General features: G+C 42.2%; 2 protein-coding genes across 3 annotated transcripts; both read right to left on the bottom strand.

The window, feature by feature from the left end:
* Positions 1-509: 509 nt before the first annotated feature.
* Positions 510-11,975, bottom strand: LOC310863595 (RNA-binding protein 38-like). The gene is made up of 4 exons (XM_083772051.1): positions 11,545-11,975; positions 9,070-9,193; positions 8,369-8,423; positions 510-2,527 (listed from the first exon to the last, which is right to left on the bottom strand). The coding sequence occupies exons 1-4, from the start codon at positions 11,758-11,760 to the stop codon at positions 2,203-2,205; spliced, it is 720 nt and encodes a 239-aa protein (XP_083628177.1). The 5' UTR covers positions 11,761-11,975; the 3' UTR covers positions 510-2,202.
* A 2,037-nt stretch (positions 11,976-14,012) lies between these two features.
* Positions 14,013-23,223, bottom strand: rae1 (ribonucleic acid export 1; the record flags this gene model as incomplete). Of its 2 annotated transcripts, XM_083772042.1 has the most annotated exons (13): positions 23,111-23,223; positions 22,076-22,183; positions 21,356-21,460; positions 20,215-20,307; positions 20,015-20,101; positions 19,835-19,921; positions 18,990-19,061; positions 18,737-18,844; positions 18,180-18,286; positions 17,795-17,870; positions 16,192-16,386; positions 15,988-16,073; positions 14,013-14,827 (listed from the first exon to the last, which is right to left on the bottom strand). In XM_083772042.1, coding segments are annotated over exons 2-13 (1,107 nt in total). In that variant the 5' UTR covers positions 22,166-22,183; positions 23,111-23,223. The 2 variants fall into 2 exon arrangements, with proteins under 2 accessions (XP_083628168.1, XP_083628167.1); XM_083772041.1 differs by lacking the exon at positions 14,013-14,827 and having other exon boundaries at positions 15,984-16,073.
* Positions 23,224-25,781: the final 2,558 nt, after the last annotated feature.

Raw genomic sequence — 25,781 nt, forward strand, 5'->3', positions numbered from 1 at the left:
AGGGGCTAAGGATTTAGGAGAAAAGCTGCACAGACCTGTGAGACACAATACACACAACATGCAATAAACAAATGCACCATTGTGTTTTTTAAAGATAAATGAAAAGCTGAGAAGGGTACCTTTTCTAAAGATGTATTATTTTGTTTGCATTTACCGTCTAATTGAGATAGAGTATATAGACAGCAGGAATCCAAGGGCAGACATGCGAGACAAGACAGGAATCGGACTTTGTTTTTTGTTTGTTTTCTAACTCAGGTCCTCGCGAGTCGCAACTCATGCACGCATGTGTTCAGTAACTACTGGTTGAGCAAGGACCACAATGTGAAAGGAATCAACTAGGAGTTAGATGTAACACTTTCTGCATTATAACCTTTAGCATAACCTTTGACTGTACCGTTAAAAGTATTCAATCAAAGCGATCAGGCACCACAGAATGTTCCCTTCTTTAAATGACCTGATTGCATTACATCACCTCCACAGACTACATCAAGGAACAAGTCTTAACTACATTTCTTTTTAAATACAAATTCTTTATTTACTTTTTTGGTATGGCTTCCTTTTAAGGGACCGAAAAATACATTTCACTGGAGCAGTCCAAAGAACATTTCTACTCCAGCCACTCATACTAGAGGCCTACAAATGAGCATCTAGATACCGAGCACACAGGCAGATCCACAGATACCTATGGTGACATGGTAAAAAAAAAATGAAAATAAACTATACGCAGCTCATGAAATGAATAAGAAACCATGCTCGCAGATCTGTCAAGTATGCCTCTTGCAAGTTATGTGGCTTCAATTCCACAGCTATAAAACATACAGTAAAATCCAGAGTGTTAACTCATAAAAGTGTAAAAAGAATGACCCGTAAGAGTCTCACAACTCTGCGTTAAATTAACACTCTAGATTTAACCAAAAAAAAAAAACTTTTTCTTTTTAACTTAGTATCTCCTATAAATACCTAGACATAAATATTGTAAATGTACTTTTAACTGAAATATTTTAAAAATGCTGTACATGAATGTCCTTTTCAGAGCAATAGTTTGTGACAAATTCTGATTAACAGTTAGAAAAGAGGAAAGAATAGCAAAATAAAAATGGAAAACCTACACTGCCGTTTTTAGCTCAGTGTCCGCTACCTTCCACCATCAATAACCAGCGAACCTGGCCCCATTCGCTCACATACTACACAATGATTATCTATACATCCATTCGGAATCAGATATGGTGTCTCATCTGATTATTATTTTTTTTTATCTGAAACAGTAAGCATCTAAAGCAAGTCCTGTGGGAGTTGGGGTGAGAGGAGCACTGATAAAAATAAGAAAATAAAAAGGTTTTATTAAGGCCTCTTCAATTACAAAAAGAAAAAGAAATATAAAAAAGAAAAAAAGTAGTGCTGACATCACAGTCTCAAAATGTTAACTGTGTGGGGAGGGGTTGTCTTGGGAAGTCTTCCACTGAAACGCTCAATGTTGTCCTTTTATTTGGAATATCAACGATATCCCAATGCGAGTTGTCATTATCATCCCACTGTGTGGAGTTGGATAATGGGGATGAGGAGTAGTTCTCCGTTCCTTCAGTAGATGGGATCCTACATATTACATAGTGTAGATGATGTGAGCAGCGGGCAGAGGCTACCAACTCACCGTCCGGTTCTCCTGCACACCTCTGTCTGTTTTTCAAAGTCCTAAAAGCAGCAGTGCCTTTCGTGTCACCCCCATGCTGGAACGCTTCCGGGGTCATATCCCAAAAAGCTCTCTAATCCCTCTAAACGCAAGTAACAAAAATAAGAAACATAACATTGGTAATAATAGGGTACTTACAAACATTGACAGCAACATTAATACAATAATAATAATAATAATAATAATAATAATAAAATAACAATAAAGTGTCAGCTTCTGGAAGCCCTTGGAAGTAACCACATTATTTTAGGCTGTTTAGCTTCCCAACCTGAAACCCCTGACACAGTCCTCAAAAACCCTTCCCATCCTGCCCTCCAACCAACGGGGAAGGGGCTCATCCTGATGGTATAGTGCAATAGTCCAACCCTTTTCCTGAAAGCCCCTGCTGATGGCAGCAGGTTCAACTTGTAGGGCCTTTTTCACCCCATCCTGGGTGCAAGGCTCAATCACCACCACTACTACTACTACTTTTCCCTCCCCATCACTACCAGCACCCTCCCTCCTGCCTCGCTCCCTCACTGCATGCGGTCTGGCTGGACGTGCTGCTGAGGGGCGTAATGGAGGAAGGCTTGGGCCGGGCCAGGCGCAGAGGGGTGAACGGCCGCCGCGGCAGTGGCTGCTGGGCCCGTGGCGGCAGTTGGGCTGGCAGCATAGCTATAGCCCAGGAAGCTGGCTGGGGAGGCGGCGTACGGGTACTGCTGCTCGAAGGCGGCCTGCGCGTACTGGCTGTAGGCCGCGCTGTAGTCCAGGTATGGGCTGCTGGATACGGAGGAGGAGACCTGAGGCATCACCAGGCTGGGCTGGACAAAGGCTTGGGGGTAGACATACTGCTGGGCCAACCTACACACACACACACACACACACACACAAACAAACACACACAAAGATAACAGGTTTTTAGTTTTTGAAATTGCAGAACAAGAGAAAACCTGGATTCCATCTCTTTGACGACGTTCTCACAGGACCAGCATTAATCTTTCTTTGTCTTTGTCGTGAATCTACCGTGTCATAATCACACCCTGCAATACTAAAGTGTAAATAAAAAAAAGAACGGGTTAGGAAGAGAAGTGACTCAACTCTCTCTTGTCAGTTAGAAAAACCTACAAAACCTGTTTGGTACGGCCCCTAGAGAGCAGGGAAGGGGGGGTGATAGAGGCAGCCGTTACTGACAGGTTTTCAAGCTCAGGCACCATCCAAGTGTTTTAACAGCTGCTACTCTTCAGTCGCTGAGCTCAAGCACACACACGAGAAAAGGGAAGTGTGTGGCTGTGTGCTAAAGGCGGCCGAGAATGTTTAGAATTGTAGTTCACATTTGGTGAATTAAATCTCATACGTACTATAGCCGTCAAAGCCTAATGATGATGATGGAGCCAGCAGTGATGAGGGGAGCTTATCGGGGCGAGGTGTCGGTCTCTGCTGGGCCTCACGGCCAGCCTCTCAGATTAGAGCTATGGGGGTCTGGGGACTGTAATTTCTCTCCTCCCTTCTGTCTTCACTTTGTCCACTCCATCCATGGAGTTAAGTGTGTGTGTGTGTGTGTGTGTGTGTGTGTGTGGGGGTCTATTTTTACCCAGGACGTCGAGTACCTCTCCTGGGATTGTTGCTCTGAGGGAGGGATGGTGGTGGCAGAGAGCAGGGGACCCAATTCCATATAAAGGATGATGTAAGTTTTATTGCTTTGAGCGGCTTTACCCTTGGTACTACAGCTGGGGGAAAACACCCACAGAGACAGAATCCTGTTCACTGCAAACAACAACAGCAGCAGTAGTAGTAGTACACACACACACACACACACAGAGAAATCATCACAAATGTCACCCTGAATCACGCTATAGAGCTGCATCTCAGTACAGAGGGAAAACAATATAACATTGCTCTCTCAGGGTAGGTTTTCACCATTATATCACCAGTCTGTCATATTAGTGGGCAGGAAAGCAAAGGAGGATATTTGTAATTGACATGTAATGAGAGGCAGTTATTAAAGGGAAACTTTTTTTACCTGAATCACATTGTTCTATTGCAAGCAGGGTGACATGTGAAAATATGAGGGTATACTTCCCAGTGCATTCTGTGTCTCAAGAACTTAAAGGACCACTTCACCACTTTTCAACCTATCTTCATATAATAGGTCCTCACTAATAATCATGATAAAATGGCACGATTTCTTTCTACTCAGTCTGTGTCTCATAGGAGGGCTGTGGGCAGTTTAGAAACCGTCTTCCAGTGACATCATCATTAGTCAGATTATTTTTTAAACAATATTTCTTTTACAAAAATGTTTATATTTTCATTATCGTGAGAACGATGGCTTCCTTTTTCGCATTGCAACTTTTCAGGACTAGAAAGCCTTTTTATTAGCTTGTATTCTCCATCGATGATGTCACTGGAAGACGGTTTCTGAACTGCCCACAGCCCTCCTATGAGACACAGACCGAGTAGAAAAGAATTGCGCCATTTTTTCATGATTATTAGTGAGGACTTATTATATGAAGATAGTTTGAAAAGTGGTCCTTTAATCCCAAAAGTAACCGGAAGAATTAAGACATTATAGGACGATGGGATTCAGGTTAAAAATAAGCAATGTTGCCCTTTAAGTCAACACAGCAAAAGGTGGAAGCATGCAAGGACAGGGATGCCAGCACAAAAATACTCCCGTCCACCCCACCCTGACACACTTCAACTTCAGCCAGCAGCACCCACAGTCACCACTGCAAACCCAAAACCATGCCATAATAGGGAAGAGTTACCACCACAATCAGTATAAGCTCTTCCCTTCATATCACACACGAAAGATAAAAGTCACTTCAATCCATCACAGCACACTGCACTCTCAAGCCATGACTAGCACCTTGGAGAGGGGGGGGGGGGGCACACAAATTCTGCAAACCCTCCTCTGGGTCTGGACTAAGCACCAAACATGTCCTGCACTGCGGGCATCTTCCATCCCCCGTGGACGGTGGACTGGTCAGCTGGTAGCACAGAGTAACCAAGACAGGAAGGAGTTGATAGGAGAATAGTGATTATTACTAGTTAGCAATGACACAAAAGGTCACTGGTATCAATCAGTCAATACAGGGGTGTGATGCAAGACACAGGAATAAGATTAGAATAATAACTAAAAAGACTGAATGGTTAGACAAAAAAAAAAAAAAAAAAAAAATCTCCCATTAGTGATTGCAAGGGAGTCGCATTAAACATCCAGGGGAAATAAATTATGACAAGTGCATACACACACTTTTTGTAGCAGTTCAGAATAAAATAATGATGCAGAGTGAATCCCAGACAAAACAGTCCGGTTTTTCAGCATGGAGTGGAATATTTAAATCATACATATTTCACTCAAAACAAGGGGGCATACAGCCGTGTTAAAGAGGCCTTCTGTAGTTTGCAGAGATAGGAAATATACATATACAGTACATATGATTGAAAGGAACAGCACTACAGTCTACATACTACTACTCTGACTCCAACTAGTAAGCAAATTAACGCAACCCCCACCCACATACACAATCTACACTTTGGCCTTGCACTGCTACCAAGCTACTAACAAAGAAGCATTCACTCTCACACACAGCTTTCAAAGATGACCATACATGAGTGCTGTGAGGCACATCTAGCCTACATTCACATACATGTATAATGAGCTGGCTTTCTCTGTGCTGTTAGCAGTGTGTGTGTGTGTGTGTGTGTGTGTGTGTGTGTGTGTGTGTGTGTGTGTGTGTGTGTGTGTGCGCGCGCGCGTGCGCGTGTGTGTGCGCGCGCGTGTGTGTCCGTGTCCACAGGCAGCTTTACTTGACCTCGGCTTTAGATGAAGTGACCCAACATGCAATAGAGAAGTGCATGGCACAAAATCAGACCAACAGAACAGAAATAGAATGGATAGAAGATATCATGCTACTATTTTAAATACAGACAAAATGGATGTATGTACTGTCAAATACATCAAAACGAGAAATGGCTCCTAGCTAGAAAAGAGAATGGGGAACGACATTGACAAGGGTGACTTGCTGGGTCAACTAAGGATCTCTGACAGTGCAGTGGTAGCGCTGGACTGTGCGACAGTGGCGGTGGGGAGAATGTTGTGGAGGATGACCAAAAGATCAAGAGTGTTGGCTGTCAACATGTCAAAAGACTGCCATTCCAGCTGGACTCAAACCACAGACATTATGATGATGTGGTCAACACAGTCTGATCTGGTTAGCTACCAGCACATACTTATGCATCATCAATGTTGATGTGCATTTGTGGCTGTGACATTTGTGGTTGTATGATGAGCTAATCCGAGGAATCTGCACGGTTATCGCACCCTGAAGGCAAATATTGCTAGAAGATCATATAAATACCTCTCAGTGCGCTACGTCTCACTGAAACACAAAAGCAAAGCGTGATAGAGAGGTGCTAGCAAAGAGCCAAGAGATTAGGAAAAGAACAATGCTTGCACAAGAGCTCAATATTCTCTACTTCCGCTGCAGGAATTTTTACATTTGTGGAGATTGTTTGAAAAACCTCTCCTTTGCTAGGATTGTTATAATGAACACTTTATTTGACACCTGTATGTCTCCTGAGAACCATTGCTTCATTAAGCACGTTAATGCTTCTACAGGAGCTGCCCCCCCCACCTGAATCCACCCTCCTCCTCCTTGTGTCACAGAGGTGTCAGTTTTCAGTGGCTCTGTCTAAATCTCTCTCTGACACCCCGGTTAGAACAAAACACTGCTGGGAGAGGACTTAAAGAAAACACAGCTCCTTCCTCCATCGGCTCCAGGAAAAAAAAGAACAGTGTCCTGTGCTGCGGATCCTTCCTCCTCTATGCCCCAAGTTTCCCTGTCTGCCTGCCGACAGCTGCTGTGACAGCTGCTGTATTGAGAAAAGTGTTGAAGAGACTGAAAGATGAATGCTAATTTTAAGAGACATAGGCGTTCTACATTCTCCTCTATCAACACAAGTGCCACCTAGCATTGGTGACGCCTTCAAGCCCTCACGGTTCACAACTTCTACGGACCATAGCTATGCTTTCCCCTCGCTCTCTCTCACCATTGAGCACAGAGCAGAACAAACTAGACAGGACACATTGCTCCATCACTGATCGACACCCCACTGTACAAAACCTCCCCCCTCTCCCCCTTACGTACACCACATGTCGCAGGGGTTTCTGGCGGGAGTGGGGTTTGATAGAAAGGCCATTTGTGTGCTTTATGTCTTCGTGAGGGCTGTGTCTGTCAACCAGCATAGAGGAACCTCAGAGGCAGGCAGACAGGTGCTGTGTCTCTCTCTGGGGCGGTGGTCATGGGAGATTAAGGGGTGTAAAAGGCTGTAATAAGAGCCAGCACCTGTCAGACACATGCCACCGAGCGGCACACTGCTGCTGCAGCCTTCAAACCCTCGGGGCTCTGGCGCCATCCCTTGTTACTATGGCAACGAGAGCATGGGCACGGAGGGACTTCCTGGTGCCCTCTTAAACTCTTGGAACATAAATGGATAAGCCCCCCAGCAGGTCTGGAGAGAGATGAACCATGTATCCTTTCTTTTTTTTTTTTTTTTAAGATATTTTTTTGCGGCTTACGCCTTTATTGGTTTTTTAAGGGATAGAAAGTAGGCTGACAGGAAACGGGAGAGAGATGGGGGGATGACATGCGGTAAAGGCCGTGTCGGGTCCGGGAGTCGAACCCGCGGCACACCGCGACTGGATCACCAGTCCGGTGCCCAGACCGTTACGCTACGGCCTGGGCCCATGTATCCTTTCTTGTTGCATATTTTTGATAGATGGCTTGTTGTATTCGATGATGCAGATGTTGAAACTTTTTCCACATACACATACTTTATGCCATTTAAGATATTAAATTGGTTTCTTGAACACAAATGCTAAAAAGATGTTATTTAGATAGCATGACATTTAGACAGATTCTAGGTTTGACAATTACATGGTATCGTAATTCTTTGAAGCACTAAATTGTTTTTCTTTTCCACTACTCACATGACTGGTTTGCCAGTTCATGCCGCTGACTCTGATCTTGCCATCTTCCAAATGCCCAAATTGTGAATGTCATGATTCATCCGACTCTATGGTCTCCCCAAATACGCATTTATAATTTGTTACCGAGGACCAGGTCCACAGGAACAAAATTATAAATGATTATCCTGAACCTCTCATCCCAACCCCCGCCCACCCCACTGAGGTTGATCTGAGTTTGTTTTGCTTTGGACCTTTACCATAAGGGGATGACGTCAGAGAATACGGGTAGACTGTAGCCTAGTTTATAGTACTGCTGCTTGCCAAAGCATAAATTAGACTCCTCTCTCTCCTGTGGTGACATGGCCATTAACTGCTCAGCAGACCATGTAAGTCTGAGACACATCTCCATCCAAGCAACTTCTACAATACTTCCATTTGTGGGCAGCCCTTTTGCCAGTACAGCACAGGTAAAAAACAAAAGTCTGTATACTCATTCACCTCAGGAATGTCCTATCTAACTTATCTTATTACCGCAGATATGTTAACAATTGCCCAACCCCTGCAATGCTCAAATGTGTTAATAGAGTACTTGTGGAGTTTCACATAGATGTGAAATTGACGTGCACTTTCCAACGGCCTTGTTTGTCAAGAGAAAAGACAGCCCAGTGGCTCTACAGAGGGTAGTACAACTGAACACAACAAGGGAGTGCCTACTCCCACTCGCTTACCCATACTGCCTCTGGATGAGTGCTGGGTGAATGGGCTGTACTCCGATAGATATGCCTGGAAGACAGAGGAAGCCAGCAGTCAGACACACATTTGCATTTACAGAGGAGGATTGCAGAACAATGCACAGAGGCCACGAACAGAGACTCAACAGAGACCAGGGCTCGTTTCAAACATGACAAAATTACAAGAATGATTATTTTCCTGTGGATTAATTTAAAAAAAATGCACACTAAACAATTGTTTAAAAATGCATAATGAGAGATGGTAATATTTAACTCATTCAGGACAGGAATCCCTTTTGGTGTTTTAAGCATTATGTTATACTTTAGCTATTGAAAAATAGCAGATCTACAAGCTCCCATTCAGGACGGGAATCCCTTTGTGTTTTAAGCATTATGTTATACTTTAGCTATTGAAATATAGCAGATCTACAAGCTCATAGCGCTGCTGTGAGCTTGTGCCGTGCTACGAGCTTGGAGACACTTTTGAATATATATTCTAACGATTTGAACTCAAATCTTTGCTTCTGAGGGGTCCTTGGAACAACATATTTTCAGATGGGGCCTGTTACATATACTTTTTGGGGTCCTTGACATGAAATATTGAGCACCACTGATATAGAAACATAGGTATTTCAGAAAACGGTCATGATTTAAAAGACATTTTTTAAATTCAGGCCTGAATATGTTTTTTTCCACACCTGTTTGCATGCTGCGAGGCTTGGCGCCGAGGTAGGCCAGGTTGACATTGGCTTTCCTCCCATCGATGATGGGGTTGGGGTCCTTGCAGGCCCTCTCCGCTGCCCCTCGGTCTGTCATTGTCACCTGGAAGAAAGCGAGACGTGCTCATCAGCATATATAAGAAAATAAACATTTCCTCTCAAATCAAGACTGGCTGAGGAAGAAGCGCCAACAAGAGAATAGCACCATGCTGTGGCTAGGGTCACCTTGACCCCCTAGGCACAAGAACAAAACGCTTTGAAAATGACAACAGCCTCCATTTGTATGTCATCATAAAAGACCCCCCCCCCCCGCCTAGAGGTTTTCCTCTCCGTTTTTTCATAAAAGAGGAAACTACAAACAAAGAACAATGATTAGCCGTTGGAAATGACCCAAGCTCAAATCAGTCAGACAGCCACTTGACAGCTCAGCAATGGACATACAGACCTGCTGAAATATGGATCTGAGAAGAATAACTGGGGGCTTATCCAATTAGGGAAAAGATATTAAGAAGAGTGTTAGGTTAGGTCACCCACCCCCACTTCTCTCTCCTCCTGGCATTAGATAATCCCTTGCCCTATTCTGCCAACTCAGTGGGTTCAGACACCTTCATATGTGTAACGTCAGTTACGTCACTAACGTGCAAAGCTGGCAGCCATGTCTTGCATTGTTTCCGAGGCAGCTTACCACTTCATGTTGGGAGGAATGAGACCACAATGTGTTGTGTGAACAACACGGAAGAAAAGGATACCAAGGGAGGTCAAGAACTGTGTTGACTGCCGAGGGGGTGGTTTACTAATCCATACTGTCTTCTTTTTTATAAGCAACCACCCTGGCTCTGGAGCACCCCCCATTCAATCAACCACTTCCACTGCCTGAAGGGAGCACTCCGGCAACAGGATTAACAGGTTGCCCTGTGGGTTATTTAGCAATGGAAAAAAGTGGTACTATCTGCTTCTAGACAGGCTGTACTGCACACGTTGCAGAGCACCTCAGTATGAGTATGTGAATTAGTCTCTCCAGGCCCACATTGCTGCAAGCCTGTCCAACCTGAAACGCCAGGCCCACTCAGCAGCCGTTGACACCAACTAGATTCACGAGACAGTTTTTCTTGGGAGTTGGGGAGCTTATGTGTAAACACAGAGGGCAATTGTCTTTCATTTCTCTAGTTGGGATGTAAACACATAACAATTTTCCATTCCATCTTTGGCCTGCCCCCGGGCTGATCTGATGCATCTCTCCAACGTTCTAGTAAATATTTGCATTTCTTGTTACGCTTCTGTTCTTTGTGTCAGAGAGTATGACAGTTCTTTATCTGTCTCAAAGAAATGTCATCTCTCAGTGGAGAGAGAGTATACAAGACATCAAGCAGTTCCTTCATCAATTAGGAGCAGCCATGGCCAAGAATCAAGTTATGGTCAATGCTGTGACCTCCACAGCATTGCCTCTAGATCAGATGACAACATGTAGGTCACAGACGTGCTCCTCTCAATTATCATTTTCTATCCAACCACTTAACCAGACCTTCCAAAGACACTACTCTGTTTGCCCTGTTGAGTCTGGGACAGTCCTCACTATTGAGAGAAACTGAGTCAAAGGGAAACTGTCTGACCATCTGACGGGGTGGTGTGGTGAGGTGTTACCAGCAGGCAGGGTGCAAAATAAACTACTGCTCTAATAGCACGTGTAGCCAATTACATGTTTTAGGACTAGGTAGAACCGACGTCATTCAAAAAATCAGTTATTTGTTGCTTGGAATGGCAGACTGAAAGTGAGCAAGGTCGACCGACCACCGTTTAAAAAAAAAAAAAAATCACCATCACAACCATATAAAGCAGTGGACTGAGGTCTACATGCACGCGCGCACACCTCCAAAATGATAAGCCGTATAGGCCTACTGTTCAGTCACAGGCCAGTGTGGATGGAGCGCTTTAGGGGGTTTGGGGGGGGGGGACTGGAGGGGGGGCATAGACATATGTCGAGATATAATCTTCTTAGTCTTAGTTGTCCATCAACCCGTGATCCCTCATCCTCATCCTCATTAAGCTAAAATAACAGCCAGTACGGCAAAAGACCGTGCGGCTGTGAGTTTACTGCAATATTAGACTAGAGTCTAGACCTCGATGGAGGATTTATTTAAATTCTACAAGTATCTGAATGATGATTAGCACAAAATCGCAACTTGTAGGTGTAGTGTCCACACATGCTGCCCCCCCCCCCCCCCCCACCCCACCAAAAAAATCGCCACATTTTGATACAAACTGATATTTTGATACATTACTGCGCCTTCAAGACAAGTTGACAAACATACAGGCGACACCAAAGTTGTGACAGAGGGACAGAGGAGAGGAGCAGAGAGCACGCGCCCCGCTCCGTCTCAATCTTATGACAGACATTAGTGGGAATCATGGTGACTTCTTTTTTTTCCTTCTCTTTCTCCCCCTGCTGCTACTTACAAAGCCATATCCTCTGGATTTCCCGGTCTGTCTGTCCGTTATCACCACAGCCTCGTCTATGTCCCCGAAGGCTTCGAAGTATTTTCTCAAGGAGGCGTCGTTCGTGTGGTAAGGCAAGCCACCCACGAATATCTTGGTGTAGGTGGTGTCTTTTTGAATGCCCGTAGTAGGATGCATGACTTCTAGGGCTCCGTTCATGAACTGGTGTAGAAGCATTGGTCACCCCGGGGAACGCAACACAAAACCAGTTGCTTTTTTTTTTTTTTTAAGAAATTAACCCACTCAACTTCCCCAGCATCAATAAATAAGGCACCAAGATAGCGCAGTACAGTACGGCGTGCGTTCTTGTTTCGTGTCGTTTTGTCCTTCTTCTGCGTTGCAGTCCTTAAAAGTTGTGGCAACCTGATGACATCTCTAGCTACGCATCACCGCTGCTCTTCAAATAGCACTGTCACGTCAAAACCAGTTGCCTCTGTGAGAAATGTTCCGGGAAGTTTTTATACTCCAGCACTTTGACCACGCCCACTGCCGACTCTTGGCCAATCAACACGGGATCTGGGTGACAACTGGGAGCTTAAGCCCCTCCCCTGCCCCCGCCTACCAGCCGTTCTCGTGCACCTGCTTTTGTCCTTTACGACACAAAGAAAAGCTTCTGCTGTTGTATCATAGAAAGCGCGCCTCAGCTCAGGCACGTTACATTGCACTGCAATAAAGAAGTTATTGTCTCACCAGTTAGTCTGCTACGGTGACTAATTAATCAATAGGAAAATAATTACGGTAAACCATTTAAAAAAGTATATATTTCCGTCACTGCATATGAACCGTTTTGGCTGGATAAACCAGCTAAAATATTACTGCGAGTCTGCGAGGCAAACATGGATTTGAGTCTTATTAAAAAAAAATATATATATATATATATATATATATATCTGTCAATCTGTGGCCCCTTTTCCACTGGTTGGTTCCAAATGGGAACCGGTTCAGTTCTTTTTGGTTAGTCACATGAGCCAGAGCTCCAAAATTGGAACATTAATTATGAATTGAGTGGGCAAAACCATACCTATATTAGATTGTTAATAACAATCTAATATAACATATTACATTTTTAAATACGCAAATGAGGCATTATGTAGGAAAATATGCAAAATAGAAAATATGAAAAAGCTACTATACTGTGGAAGGGTTATCATGTATTAATTTACTTAAACAATTGAATATAGGTGTACTTTTTCCCACCAATTTTGGAGCTCTGCCTCATGGACTAAGAACCAAAAAGAACTGAACCGGTTCCCATTGGGAACCAACCGGTGGAAAGGGGGTCTGTAAGTGTGATGGTGACTTGAACAGAATTAAAGCACGGACTATTCGATATAACTTTTACGTATTGTTGCTTATAGGCCGCCTTCAACTGTGATCATGTCATAAAAAAATACTATTATTTGCTTTAGCATTCATGAACCGCAGAGAAGGCAAATAACTCAAACACGACATGATCCTCCTTAGCAACATATTGCCCTAACAGTAAAGTTTCACAACATTGTCAAATAACATCAGTCTCTCAGGACCCAAAGCATAGAACATTCTAGTCCAAATAAATTAAGTGATTTAAAGATTGTGTCAACCTTGCTTCTAACCAGATACATCAAGCCAGAGTCATTTATGTTCTGTTGGAACCAGGACACTAGTATATTTTGGTACAGCACTTGAACTTAACTCTATTTTCATCAATGATTAAAAGGGTTAAAGCAGAATCTTACCAAAAAATATTGATACATGCCCTGGTTGTAAAGTAAAAGAACCCACACTGTCTGGGTTGCTAGCTCCAACAGAGAACTAACCACACCTTCCCACCCAGTTCTCACCCTCAGTTCCTTGGAGTTCCACTGCTAAGTACCCATGGGGCCAGGCTAACAGTGAGGTGACACCCTAATGACCTCAATAAAAAAGGGTTTTAATTCTCACTTTCCTCTGTATGAGCTGGTTCACTTCTCACAGTGACTTATTCATACCCTCCTGATAAACTCTCCAATCCCAAACTCTTTCCCTGTCACCCATACCTGCATGAAGAATTCAACTGCCCTGCTTTGATCCTGTCTGTCTACCCCCTGACCACCTCTAACAGGTTGCTAGCACTAGTAGCAGGCCCAGGGTCACTACTCCTGAGAAAATGCGCCATCTGCTGGGGACTAGGCTGAAAACACACAAAAGAACAGGGTCATCATCATGGTTGCTGTTCAAGGTTTATCCATTTCATCCCATGATGAATTTAATGTACAGGAGAGGCCCACATGACTGAAGAAATGTACAGCAGTGATATGAGACCCTGGTCCATTAAACATAAGGGCATGCACAACACAGGTTCCCCAAGTAAATTCCCAATGAACACTGAAAGTACATATAACCACAAAGCTTTCCTTATTATTAACCCACAGACTCCCTCAAGTTGGAACCAACGTGTAAAGACCTAAGAGATTATGTTATTATTTATTTCACATATCCATTTTAGTATTGGAACCACAGAGTAACAGCAATCAGAGAATGTAAAGTCTTTGGAAAGCTGTAGAAAAAAAGAGCTGAACACGATAAAAAAATCAAAATAAAACATCCATATTCATGACAAAATAAGCACCCCACACCCCTTTACACGATGACGTCTGAGACAAATGTGACCAGATTTGACTGAGAGACTGCCATCACGCACATTCCAGCTTTTCACCAGAGGAGAAAAACTTATAATTTTTTATTTTTTTCCAAAATGAGTTAATAGCACAGGCAGACTCTTCACATACTAGAGCATGTCTTAAATAAGTGTCAAAACTGAAATTGACATGTAAATATGAAAAACATGCTTAAATATGTATAGCTATTGTAATGTTAGAGACCACAGAAGTGAACCTTTCAAGCCTGTTTTCTCAACTCGCTGTTTTCTGCAAGACATTACTCTATAAGCCATATCTCCAAAACTGGTGGGTCAAACTGAACAACCAATATGTCAATTTGAAGCGATGATTCCCTGCTTTGATATGAAATGAAAAAACAAAAATTCAAAAAAATCCAATGGCAGTCTCCCAGTCAAATTTGGTCACAAATGGTCATGCAGCCGTCATCAACGCGGGGTTGGGTAGGCCCCTCTGATTGGTCAATGCATGGAACACAGCGTCACGGCATTGGTCCAGGTGTTTGACAAAAGGAGGGAGTCTCTGTCTTGAGCATTTTTTACACACACTAAAGCAGCAGGTCTTCCATGTTTCCCTCACAGGAGATGCAACTCGGCATGGTGAATCTAGAAGACAGGAGGGAGCAGTCGGTCACAAAGAGCAGCTTCAAAGTTGTTTTGTTAAAAATAGCAGATCTACAAGCTCATATCGCGCCACCGAGTGGCGCGATACGAGCTTGTAGGTCTGCTATTTTTTAAAAATCGAAGAACGACTGACATAGAAACACGGCTTTATCAGAAAACTGTCAGGATGTTGGAGACGTTTATAGAATCTGATCTCAGGTCAGAATGGGTTAATAAAACAAAATAGTGTTCCTTCAATTATAGCCTAATATTTGCTCTAGTCTACCGTGTATTCATTCTCCATGAAATTGATCACGAAGCCAATGTGTAAAGTGCAACGTGGAGAAGGGTACATTATTCCACGGTTTATGGCAATGCCCAGAGATCATGAAGTTTTGGAAAGAAGTACTTGGTATATTACTGTGTATCTTGGGTATATTTCCTAATTAACTAAGTTAATTGTAAAAAGAAGAGTATGATTACTTACTCTCTTCTACAGGATAAACATTACAATTGCACTCTTTTGGAAAAACCCAGACAAACCAGACATCAAGCAATGGTACAAAGAATTGTCAAATTGTCTTGCACAAAATGTTTTACTTTAGCCATTAATTAATCTGATGACTTTCAAGAAATATGGGGACAGTCCATGCGTTTTATGAACAGCGATCCATTAGGTGACCTGTATTAGATAATCCACAGTAATGTGGGGAGGAAAATGGGGACCATAAATCTGTTTTTTTGATTGTTGAGTCTGTTTTTTGTTTTGTTTTTTTCTGGACATTTTATTAACAAGAGAGTTATAACTCTAATGTTTTATATAATTGAAAAATAATGTAAATAAATATATTGTTTAAAAAAAAATGATCAAAGTGCATAAAAGCCTACATGTATTGAGGAATGCACAGCAAATCCACTTCACAAATTCTGTCATGTATTGTCCAAAGCAAACAACCATATTACAGAAAAACCTGTATTCTACAGGCGCACATACAGTACTGTAGTGTAGAGCTTGTAATGTTCACACAGGCAGATGCAAAGATACAGTCTACCATTCATTGTCAAAGGAAGCCAGCGACATGAAGCTATAAAGCTGCTGTAAAAGATACAAAGCTACACATTGAAGTCTCCAGGTTCAGGGACAACAACTGCCCTTCTCTCACCATTTCTTGTTCCGAGGCTTGAGCTCCTCGGCAGCGTTCCGAAGGAATATGTAGTTCTTCTTCTGGGGGTTGTAGTACTCATGCCCCTGGAGAATAGAATAGATCAGAGTAGAATATAGAGTAGACTTCCATCAACTACAACCTAAATATGTAGTGAATAGTGAAATATGAGTCCTTTGTATATCATTATATCATAACTCTTACCTTGGACCAGTCATAGCTGGAGGCATAGGCGAATATGTTTCCGTTGCTGTTGAAACAGCAAGCGGTAATAGGCTGGTCTAGCTGCTCGGATGTCTTCAGCTTGGTGCGGGCGTCTTTGTCCCAAAAGCTGAAGCGTCCGTCAGAGCCCACAGTGGCCAGCGTACCGTGGACAGGGTGGAAGGATATGGCATTTACCTGCCGAAGTGATAAGAATGAGGGCAGAAAATGTTAAAATACAATGAAATAGTAAAGTGCAAGTTGCTTTAACATACTGAATGTTCTGACAAAACAATGTATAATAGGCTCATTCTAGGCTACATGACCACATATAATTTGTATTGTTAATTGTTATATGTGATTCAGAAGCGCGCGCGCACACACACTCCCTACTGACACGTTCCCACTGATTACTGTACATACAAAGTCAATTCAAAGACGCGACTTGGCACAACGTTGCATCAAGTAACGCGAATGAGCCGATGCGAACTTATATTTGCTGCCTCCAGCTGGAAAATCCTGTTTGTTTAGCCCTCACTGACGGAGAACCAGCAACACAGGAAAAGACAACACACAAGTCCAAAATGTGCAGCTTTAAATTGACTTGTAAGACATTAACCAGTTTTCTCTGAGAAAACATCTGTCTCTTCTGAAAATGCAATAAGCATAAAAGTGTGGAATGTTCAAACACCTATGTACGTTTACTGTCCAAGTGTTATGTAGCCTCATTTAATTTCAGCTCATCAGCTAAAAGTACAGTAAAAGTACACATCAACTAAATAACTGCCAAACAATATTCTGCTGAATCATGTAGTTAACATCAACTTTTTGCTTATCTTTAAATTCATATTAGATAAGTAATTGATAAATTATTCTACACTGTTCCTTTCAGTGTAACACACCAACCTTACAGAGATTGATTCCACTACAGTATACACAGTAAATGCACCTGTTAATTCTGATATTCATATTTCAAAAGAACACATAAATTCGATTTAGTAAGTACATAGTAACAAATACAATGATCAAAAATAGGTATGTCAATGATGTAAATATTAAGTTTTAAATCACATCTAATTTCAGTCACTTTTCCTCAAATAAATTTATAACCAGCGGGGTCAGAATAATAATAATAATAATAATAATAAAACTTTATTTGTATAGCACCTTTCATGACATCAAATGCAGCTCAAAGTGCTTTACAGAACAATGGAGAATAAACATTCTAAAACATTAAACATTAAAAAACAAGCAGTAATGCAATACAGTGAGGACATGAATAACAAAAAATATAAGATCACTTAAAGGCAATGTTGTAGAAGTGGGTCTTGAGCTGAGCTTTAAAAATGTCTACAGAGGCTGCCTGACGAAGGTACAGTGGGAGCTTGTTCCATGCCGATGGCCCGTAGAAGCAAAAAGCTGCTTCCCCGTATTTTTTAGTTGCCATTTTTTTAGGCAAAGCGAGCAGGCCAGCAGTGGAAGACCTTAGCGGGCGGTTTGGGACATATTTAGGCAAGCAGTCATGTAGGTAGGAAGGTGCGAGACCATTGAGGGCTTTATAGACAAGTAAAATAAAAAAAATAAAATGAAAGTAAGTGCCACTTACAGCATAGATGTCCTGTGGGGTGGCTGTGTTGGTTCCGTTAGACCTGTGGCACTTGAAGGTGAAGTTGTCCTTGGCTCTGTTAAGAGTTGAAAGACATGTGCATGTGAAAGACATTTGTATCTATACAAATATCATGTGATCAAATGACTACACACTGTAAACAGTAAACAGTTGAACACTGTAAACAGTTGAAAGACATGTGCATGTGAAAGACATTTGTATCTATACAAATATCATGTGATCAAATGACTACACACTGTAAACAGTAAAAATTCTCAGTGATAATTTACCAATGTTAAGAGGACAAATGGAACAGTGTAAACATTAACAAAGAAAAAATCCATTATATATATTTTTTAGAAATGGATCACAAGTCGGCACTTACGGGTTGGGAGGGCTTATATAATGGATGGCCACTCGACCCTCAATGCTTCCCAGGGCAAAGCCTGTGGGCTTGTTCTGCTTGTCCTTGAAGATGGCTACGCATCGGTGCTGCAGGATGGACGCACACAGTACACGGGTCAAAGGCCTTTCATGCATAAACAGCAGCTGTCTTAAGGATTGCCTTTGTGCTTGGCATGGCTTCAAGGACAACGAATGAATCAGGCTTTATACCAATCTGACCTGAGATCAGATTCATACAAGGTTTCCACCGGACACACACTGGTCTGACTAACCCATTCTGACCTGAGATCAGATTCTAAAAATGTCAGTCGCTCTTCGATTTTTAAAAAATAGCAGACCTACAAGCTCGTAGCGCGCCACTCGGTGGCGCGCTATGAGCTTGTAGATCTGATATTTTTAAATAGCTAAAGCATAACATGACGCTGACACCAAAATGGGTGCCCGGTCAGAATGGGTTATACCAATATAAGGATAACAGGCTGGACAACATACAGAGAAACGCAAAGAGTACAAGACAACAAAAAAAATACTGTTCACCTGATGCTTGAGAGGAGAGTCTATTCTGCGAAACTCTGAGGGCTGGTTCTCTAGCTGGTAGACAATCAGTCCTCTCTCGGCTGTAGCCACCACTGCCATGGGGTACACCTAGAAATGAAAAATTAAATGACACTCGACAACTTGCCAGGATCATGTTAAGCTTAATTATACTTTCTAAACCACATCCCTCACCCAAAACAAGTGCATTTTAGCTCAAAATAAAAACATACCACATATTGTATGCATGTCTTACCACATCTGCACAGTAGCTTCTCTCTGGCATTGGCAAAGACATCATGGGGTTGGGAGAGCGGGTGTCCCAGAACTGAACAAGGAAACACAGATCACTCATGACCCTGAAGACCCAATAGGTTTGGTAAAATGATGCATTTATATAGCGCCTTTATCCAAGGCGCTTTACATAGATTAGCATTATGTGCATTACATTCACCCATTCACACACAAATTCATACACCGATGGTGGCGGAAACCATGCAAGGCACCAACCAGCACATCAGGAGCAATTACGGGTGCATCTAAGCAGCAGGACACATCAGCCAAAATATAGGAATGAGCCACTGGAGCATCACAGACAATTAAATCTATTTATTTTATTCATTTATCAATCAATACATCTGGAGGAGTGACGGTCAACCGTTGTAACACTAACGGTTAATGGTGAACCAACCAAATGCTTAGTACACAAGACACTACATTATATTATAGTTAGGTAACGGTTATTGTGGATTTGGATTTACAAAGCCTTTACAGATGCAGAAACACACAGACAGATAATACAGTGTTCCCTCCTTGTATGCAGAGTAATAACTAGCCCATTCTGACCGGGCACCCATTTTGGTGTTGGCATCATGTTATGCTTTATCTATTGAAAAATAGCAGATCTACAAGCTCATATCGCGCCACCGAGTGGCGCGATACGAGCTTGTAGGTCTGCTATTTTTGAAAAATCGAAGAACGACTGACATTTTTTAGAATCTGATCTGAGGTCAGAATGGATTCATCAGACCAGTGTGTGTCCAGTGGAAACCTCGTATGAATCTGATCTCAGGTCAGAATGGGCTAGACAGAAGCTTGTACCTTCAGTGTTTTGTCCCAGCTGCCAGTCATGATACAGCTGTAGTTTGGGGCTTTGATCCAGTGGATTGATTTGATTGGGCCATCATGCTAAAAATGAGAAAGACAGATAAACTGCTTCATAATAATTCAAGTTGAATACTTGCACAGTCACTTATTTTGAGCTTCCAACTAAACTCTAACCTGTGCAATCTGCATGGCCTGGTTGCTGTTCAGGTCCCACATCTTGGCTGTCTTGTCACAGGAAGCTGTGAAAACTTTACTCCCATCCTGCTCAAACAGAACATAACATAACATTGAGACTGCATACAGTGCAATGGATGGCTCATTCGTTTCTTTGATGCTATGATGACAGATGATATTAAACGACAATGAAGTCTCACATCGCTCCAACAGACGTCTAGCACTGGCCCAGTGTGCATCTGCTGTGCCTTGGGGACGGTCTGTCCATTGTCCTGCACCTCCCAGCATCGCACCTAAGGTAAGATGATATACAGTACTAGTAAAAAAAAAAAATCACACTTGGTAAATGGTGCATTTATATAGCGCCTTTATCCAAGGCGCTTTACATAGATTGTGCATTACATTCACCCATTCACACACACACATTCATACACTGATTGCGGCGGAAGCCATGCAAGGTACCAACCAGCACATCGGGAGCAATTTGGGGTTCAGTGTCTTGCACAAGGACACTTCGACATGTGGACAGGAGGAAGCGGGATTCGAACCGCCGACCCATGGATCATTGGACGACCTGCTCTACCTCTTGAGCCACAGTTGCCCCACTTGTGTGAAGTGAGGGGCACCTGGTAATGTTTGTTTAAAGTGCCGTAAACAAACATTAAAAGTCCATAGACTTGGTCAAAAAAGTGGCTTACAAATGTTACACCAACTATAAATGAAATGGATTGATTTAATTTATAGTATATTTATTATGGAGAGAATTACATTCAGCTTCAGAGGTCAAGTTGAAGTCTTCACAGATAACTGGTTTAGATGGATTGATTGATTGATTGAAATATTTATTAACAGTTTGCAGAATTACAGTACATTTCAAGCACACACTCAATACAAAGACTGTTAACTGTGAGTGGACGACCCAAATAAGCATTACTCATGTCTCTACCATAAGACCTGATTTTGTTTAAATTCAGTTAAATCTGTTTAAATCTGTTTAACCTGTAGAAGCAGATGCACCCGTTTGAGGTACTTCTGGAATATGATCATCAATAGAGAAGAGAGGCAGATATCTCCCCTTGTGTGTATTGTACGTATATTGTCTTGTTTTGTTTCGGTTGTATGTATTGTCAATTGTCATAGTCGTTTCGTTTACATGTATGTTTGATTAAAATTTAAAAAAAAAACTAAATTGACTTGGCTCAGTTGGCTGCCACATGACGTCACGTTTAGTTCTCCAACCATACGACGTAATTTCAAAAGCCAGATGTCGGAGGGGCTAGCACCCCTCAAAAATTTGTCTGTCAGCAGTTATCATCAATGTGTTCAGCTCATTGCACTCACATCATTGGCCCATGACCCCCCAATGAGGAAGTTTCCTGGCATGGTGGGAGGGCTGAAAGCCAGGCAGCTGATGCTGTCATCTGGTGGAGAAGTCACTTCAACATCCTGCAGCACAAAACAAAACAAAGTCAGAAACATAAATGAGAACTGCAAGCTAAGCACACTGCTGTTTTGATTGATTGAATACTTTATCCCATTCTGACCTGAGATCAGATTCTAAAAATGTCTATTACATCCTGACAGTTTCATTATTAACCCATTCTGACCTCAGATCAGATTCTAAAAGTGTCTTTGATTTTCCAAAAATAGCAGACCTACAAGCTCGTATCGCGCCACTCGGTGGCGCGATATGAGCTTGTAGATCTGCTATTTTTCAATAGCTTAAAGCATAACATGATGCTAACACCAAAATGGGTGCCCGGTCAGAATGGGTTATTAGATAGACATGCAAATAGCACAAGTACAGTCGTACCCTTGGTCTAATGTACTTTACCTTTTAGACTCTAAAAGGATAACCCAAAAAAGTCCTGACTGAGGACTCCATGTATTCAATTCATCATCATAGCATAAAAATAACGCCAAAATACAATATCAACAACAAATCATGTTGTTTTTGTTCATTTCTACAATGGGTGACTGTGGTGATGGAGGCAGGTCTACATTTTGGTGAAGTGCGAGCCATTTTGGAGTATATCACAAATTCACAATCACATAACTTACCTTCATAGGATTATGGCTGTCTGTCGTCGTGCTTCCAAAGACACCGGTTCCTCCTGTTCCGAACCCAGTACTTGCCCCAAATAAACTCATGTTGGACCAACCAGTAACCTAAAGCAAGGGAAGACACTTATAAAAACCACATCTGCTGGGTAAAAGTGGTGGCCATGATGTACACATTACTAAGTTGAGGTAGACATTGTTTGTTCCATCTGTCTTGTCAGGTTGTTAAAGAAAGGCTCAATACAGAATTTGTTCACATGTTAAAAGTGTTACATTTGATTTGAGGATGTAAAGTTTAAACATTCTAGCCACAATCTGTTGATGAATCGAGCAATCAATTATAGACAATAAAACAAAATCACTGATTCTGGCTATAGCCCCTTTTTCATTAAACTAAAAGCTGATTACTGTCATCTAGGGTAGGGTCAACTCAGTTAGGTAACCTAGCTCAGATATTAGGTCAGGAATCTTAAGATAAAAGCTATAGGGTATGGTTATTAATTGTTGAATGCAGGACTCTCACAATGATTTGCTTAGGTTCTGTCACACCATAATAACTAGCCCCTCTCGGAACCCTACATAAAGCTTTTCTGAAATTTTGATGAGTTTATGGGTCTAACAAATGTCAGAAACTTCAGTAGCATTGGGTTCTGCTTGGAGGGCTACATAATAACATGCTTTCACTGACTGGACTGAGAGTTATGGCCTGTGATTGTGGCTGTCAACAAGCTAGCATTGTTGTAAGCAAATAAAGCCGCAACACTCACTGTACACACTGTACACCAAACTAACGTTGGCTATTTTAACGATGAACTAGTCTGGAATGGCACATGGACCCTCACATCACAATTTCACAACCAGTGCTGCTGGATTTGTGTGCTTATTTGTCTTCTCTACAACCCACGGAATGGCTGCGGTGCTCAGTCACATTCGATTGGTTTACTTGTACAGGCAGGTTATCACAAAACGCTCGTTATTATGCAGCGCTGGACATCATTGTATACACAGCATAATAATTAGATGCGATATACATACCCCAAAATGTGTGCGTAAATCTCAGTAACCTCAATAGTAAACAGATAAATAAATAGCACAATTATCCGGCGCGACAAACCTGCACCTGCAGCGCATGCGTCCTATAATCTGTCGCGGATGGATGACGTTTCGTTGCTCATTTAGATGAAATAATACAAATGACCACAAGGAGGCAGTGCATGCATGACTGAGGACTGCAATCTGTTTTTTTTGTATTGATTGATTGAAATATTTATTAACAGTTTGCAGAATTTACAGTACATTTCAAGCACAAACTCAATACAAAGACTGTTAACTGTGAGTGGACGACCCAATTAAGCATTACACTTGTTTACAACAGGGTCCACATTGTTCAATTCATCAAAACATTTAGAGACATACAAATAGACATTTCTATGTAGCTAAAGAACAGAACAGGAATTCATCATATAGGAAGCAAAAAGGGAAAAGATACATATACAGTGAGGGGAAATATCTGTACCTAGACATATTGCAGATGTAAACAGAGACCTTTCAAACACCGCTTTTAATATTTAAATAGCATTGAGGAAAAAAATGCTGCTATTTGTCCCAAAGTGACTGCGTGTGTGTGTGTGTGTGTGTGTGTGTGTGTGTGTGTGTGTGTGTGTGTGTGTGTGTGTGTGTGTGTGTGTGTGTGTGTGTGTGTGTGTGTGTGGCATTCAAAGCAACCAAAGGTATGGCTCCCCCATATCTTACAAGTATGATTGAACCCTACAAACCCTCCCGCGCACTCAGATCAGCCAACGCAGGGAAGCTGGAAGTACCCTCACTAAAAACGCCGGGACAACGCTCCACACGTCCCAAACTCTTCTCCCTTCTGGCTCCAAAACTGTGGAATGCACTTCCCATTGCAGTCAGAACTGCAGCATCACTCCCAATCTTCCGCCGTAGCCTGAAAACCCACCTTTTCAGACTCCATCATGGCCCTTAGCACTTACCCTAAACCCTTAGATAGCATTTCTGTTGGATTATATAGCATTTGATACAGACTTATAGCATGTTATGTAGACAGCACTGTAATTGTATTGTATGTAGTCATAGCACGCCATAGTACACATATATAGCATAGTAGTAAAGATGTATAGTTTATATGTATAGTGTATGTATAGTTTCACTATATAAATATTCCACTGTTACTTTCTTAGCTTACGCATGTTTCATGATAAATGCTTTTTATGTGATGTATTCCCATGCTTTGTTCTTGCTTAAATGTAAATCGCTCTGGATTAAGAGCGTCTGCTAAATGCCTAAATTGTAATTGTAATTGTAAATTGTAAATTGTAAATTGTGTGTGTGTGTGTGTGTGTGCGCGCGCGCGCGCGCGTGTGTCTATGTGTGTGCGCGAATCTGAATGCGACCTCAATCCGCTGCAGGGATCAATATGGGTCATTGTGTCCTACTCCAAATACTTTAAAGTTAAACAAACAGACAGACATACGCGTGGCCAGTCGTTGGATATGCTCCTGACTGAGGAGGATTCTAAAAACGACTTATAAATACTTCACTGTGCAACGGTCCTATGCTGGAAAATAGCAGATATGCAAACTCACAGCACATCTCATTCAAGACACTGAACTTGCAGATCTGCCATTTTTGCCATCCAAATGCATTATATGGTTAAATGGGCCCTAAGAGATGCAGAAATTAACTAGAAAAAGTGCCCTTCTGGGCACAGGTCTCCACCAGGAGGATAGGAGAGTGTGTGATGTTTGGCAAAATGTTTAGGAGTAATATAAACATGTTGGTTTGGGTGTGTGTGTGTGTGTGTGTGTGTGTGTGTGTGTGTGTGTGTGTGTGTGTGTGTGTGTGTGTGTGTGTGTGTGTGTGTGTGTGTGTGTGTGTGTGTGTGTGTGTGTGTGTGTGTGTGACGTGTGTGTGTGTGTGTGTGTGTGTGTGTGTGTGTGTGTGTGTGTGTGTGTGTGTGTGTGTGTGTGTGTGTGTGTGTGTGTGTGAGACGCAACTTGAGTTGAGTTTGAGTTTGAATCTTTATTTCGGTCATTTTTACAAAAACAGATAAACAAAAATAGGTTTAAGCAATTTAAATTGCTTAATTTATATTACATTAATTAGTCAACACAGTGACTAGTTCTGACCGAAAAGGTATGGGCTGAAGCATAAAGCTTATTTTGCCCACCTTGCCCACCTTGCCCAACTTGGCCTGTTGTAGCGCCACCATGAGGCTGATTTGAAAACTGTCAAGTGGCATTTCTTCCTCAGCCTATAGACCGATTCCGTACCGGTTTCATGGTCGCAGCCTACGTATTTCCTGTAGGCGGACTCGACGTAGCTGCGGGGGTAAAACCCTCACCAGGCGCACCTCTTCCACTACAGTGAACGGCAGAGTGACTGATGTTAGTTTGCCTCAAACTTTACTCCTTTACCTGCTTTTTTACTAACACTAACATTACAAAGATGCCCAGAACATCGAGATGAACCTGTGTAGTTTATGGCTGCTCCAACAGTATAGTGGCAACATAACAAATAAAATAAAACGGAATGTCTAATATCCACCGCGATATGGCTGAGACCAGAGCCATTGAGTAATGGTTGAGACAAAGCAGTGAAGAATCCTGCAAGATACATAATTTCAGTCTTACCCAATACCCAATCTTTCTGTTTTATGAACACAAGGCTGCTGTATTTTATACCT

Source organism: Protomyctophum parallelum (assembly GCF_964188405.1).
Source record: "Protomyctophum parallelum genome assembly, chromosome: 8".
NCBI lineage: Eukaryota > Metazoa > Chordata > Actinopteri > Myctophiformes > Myctophidae > Protomyctophum > Protomyctophum parallelum.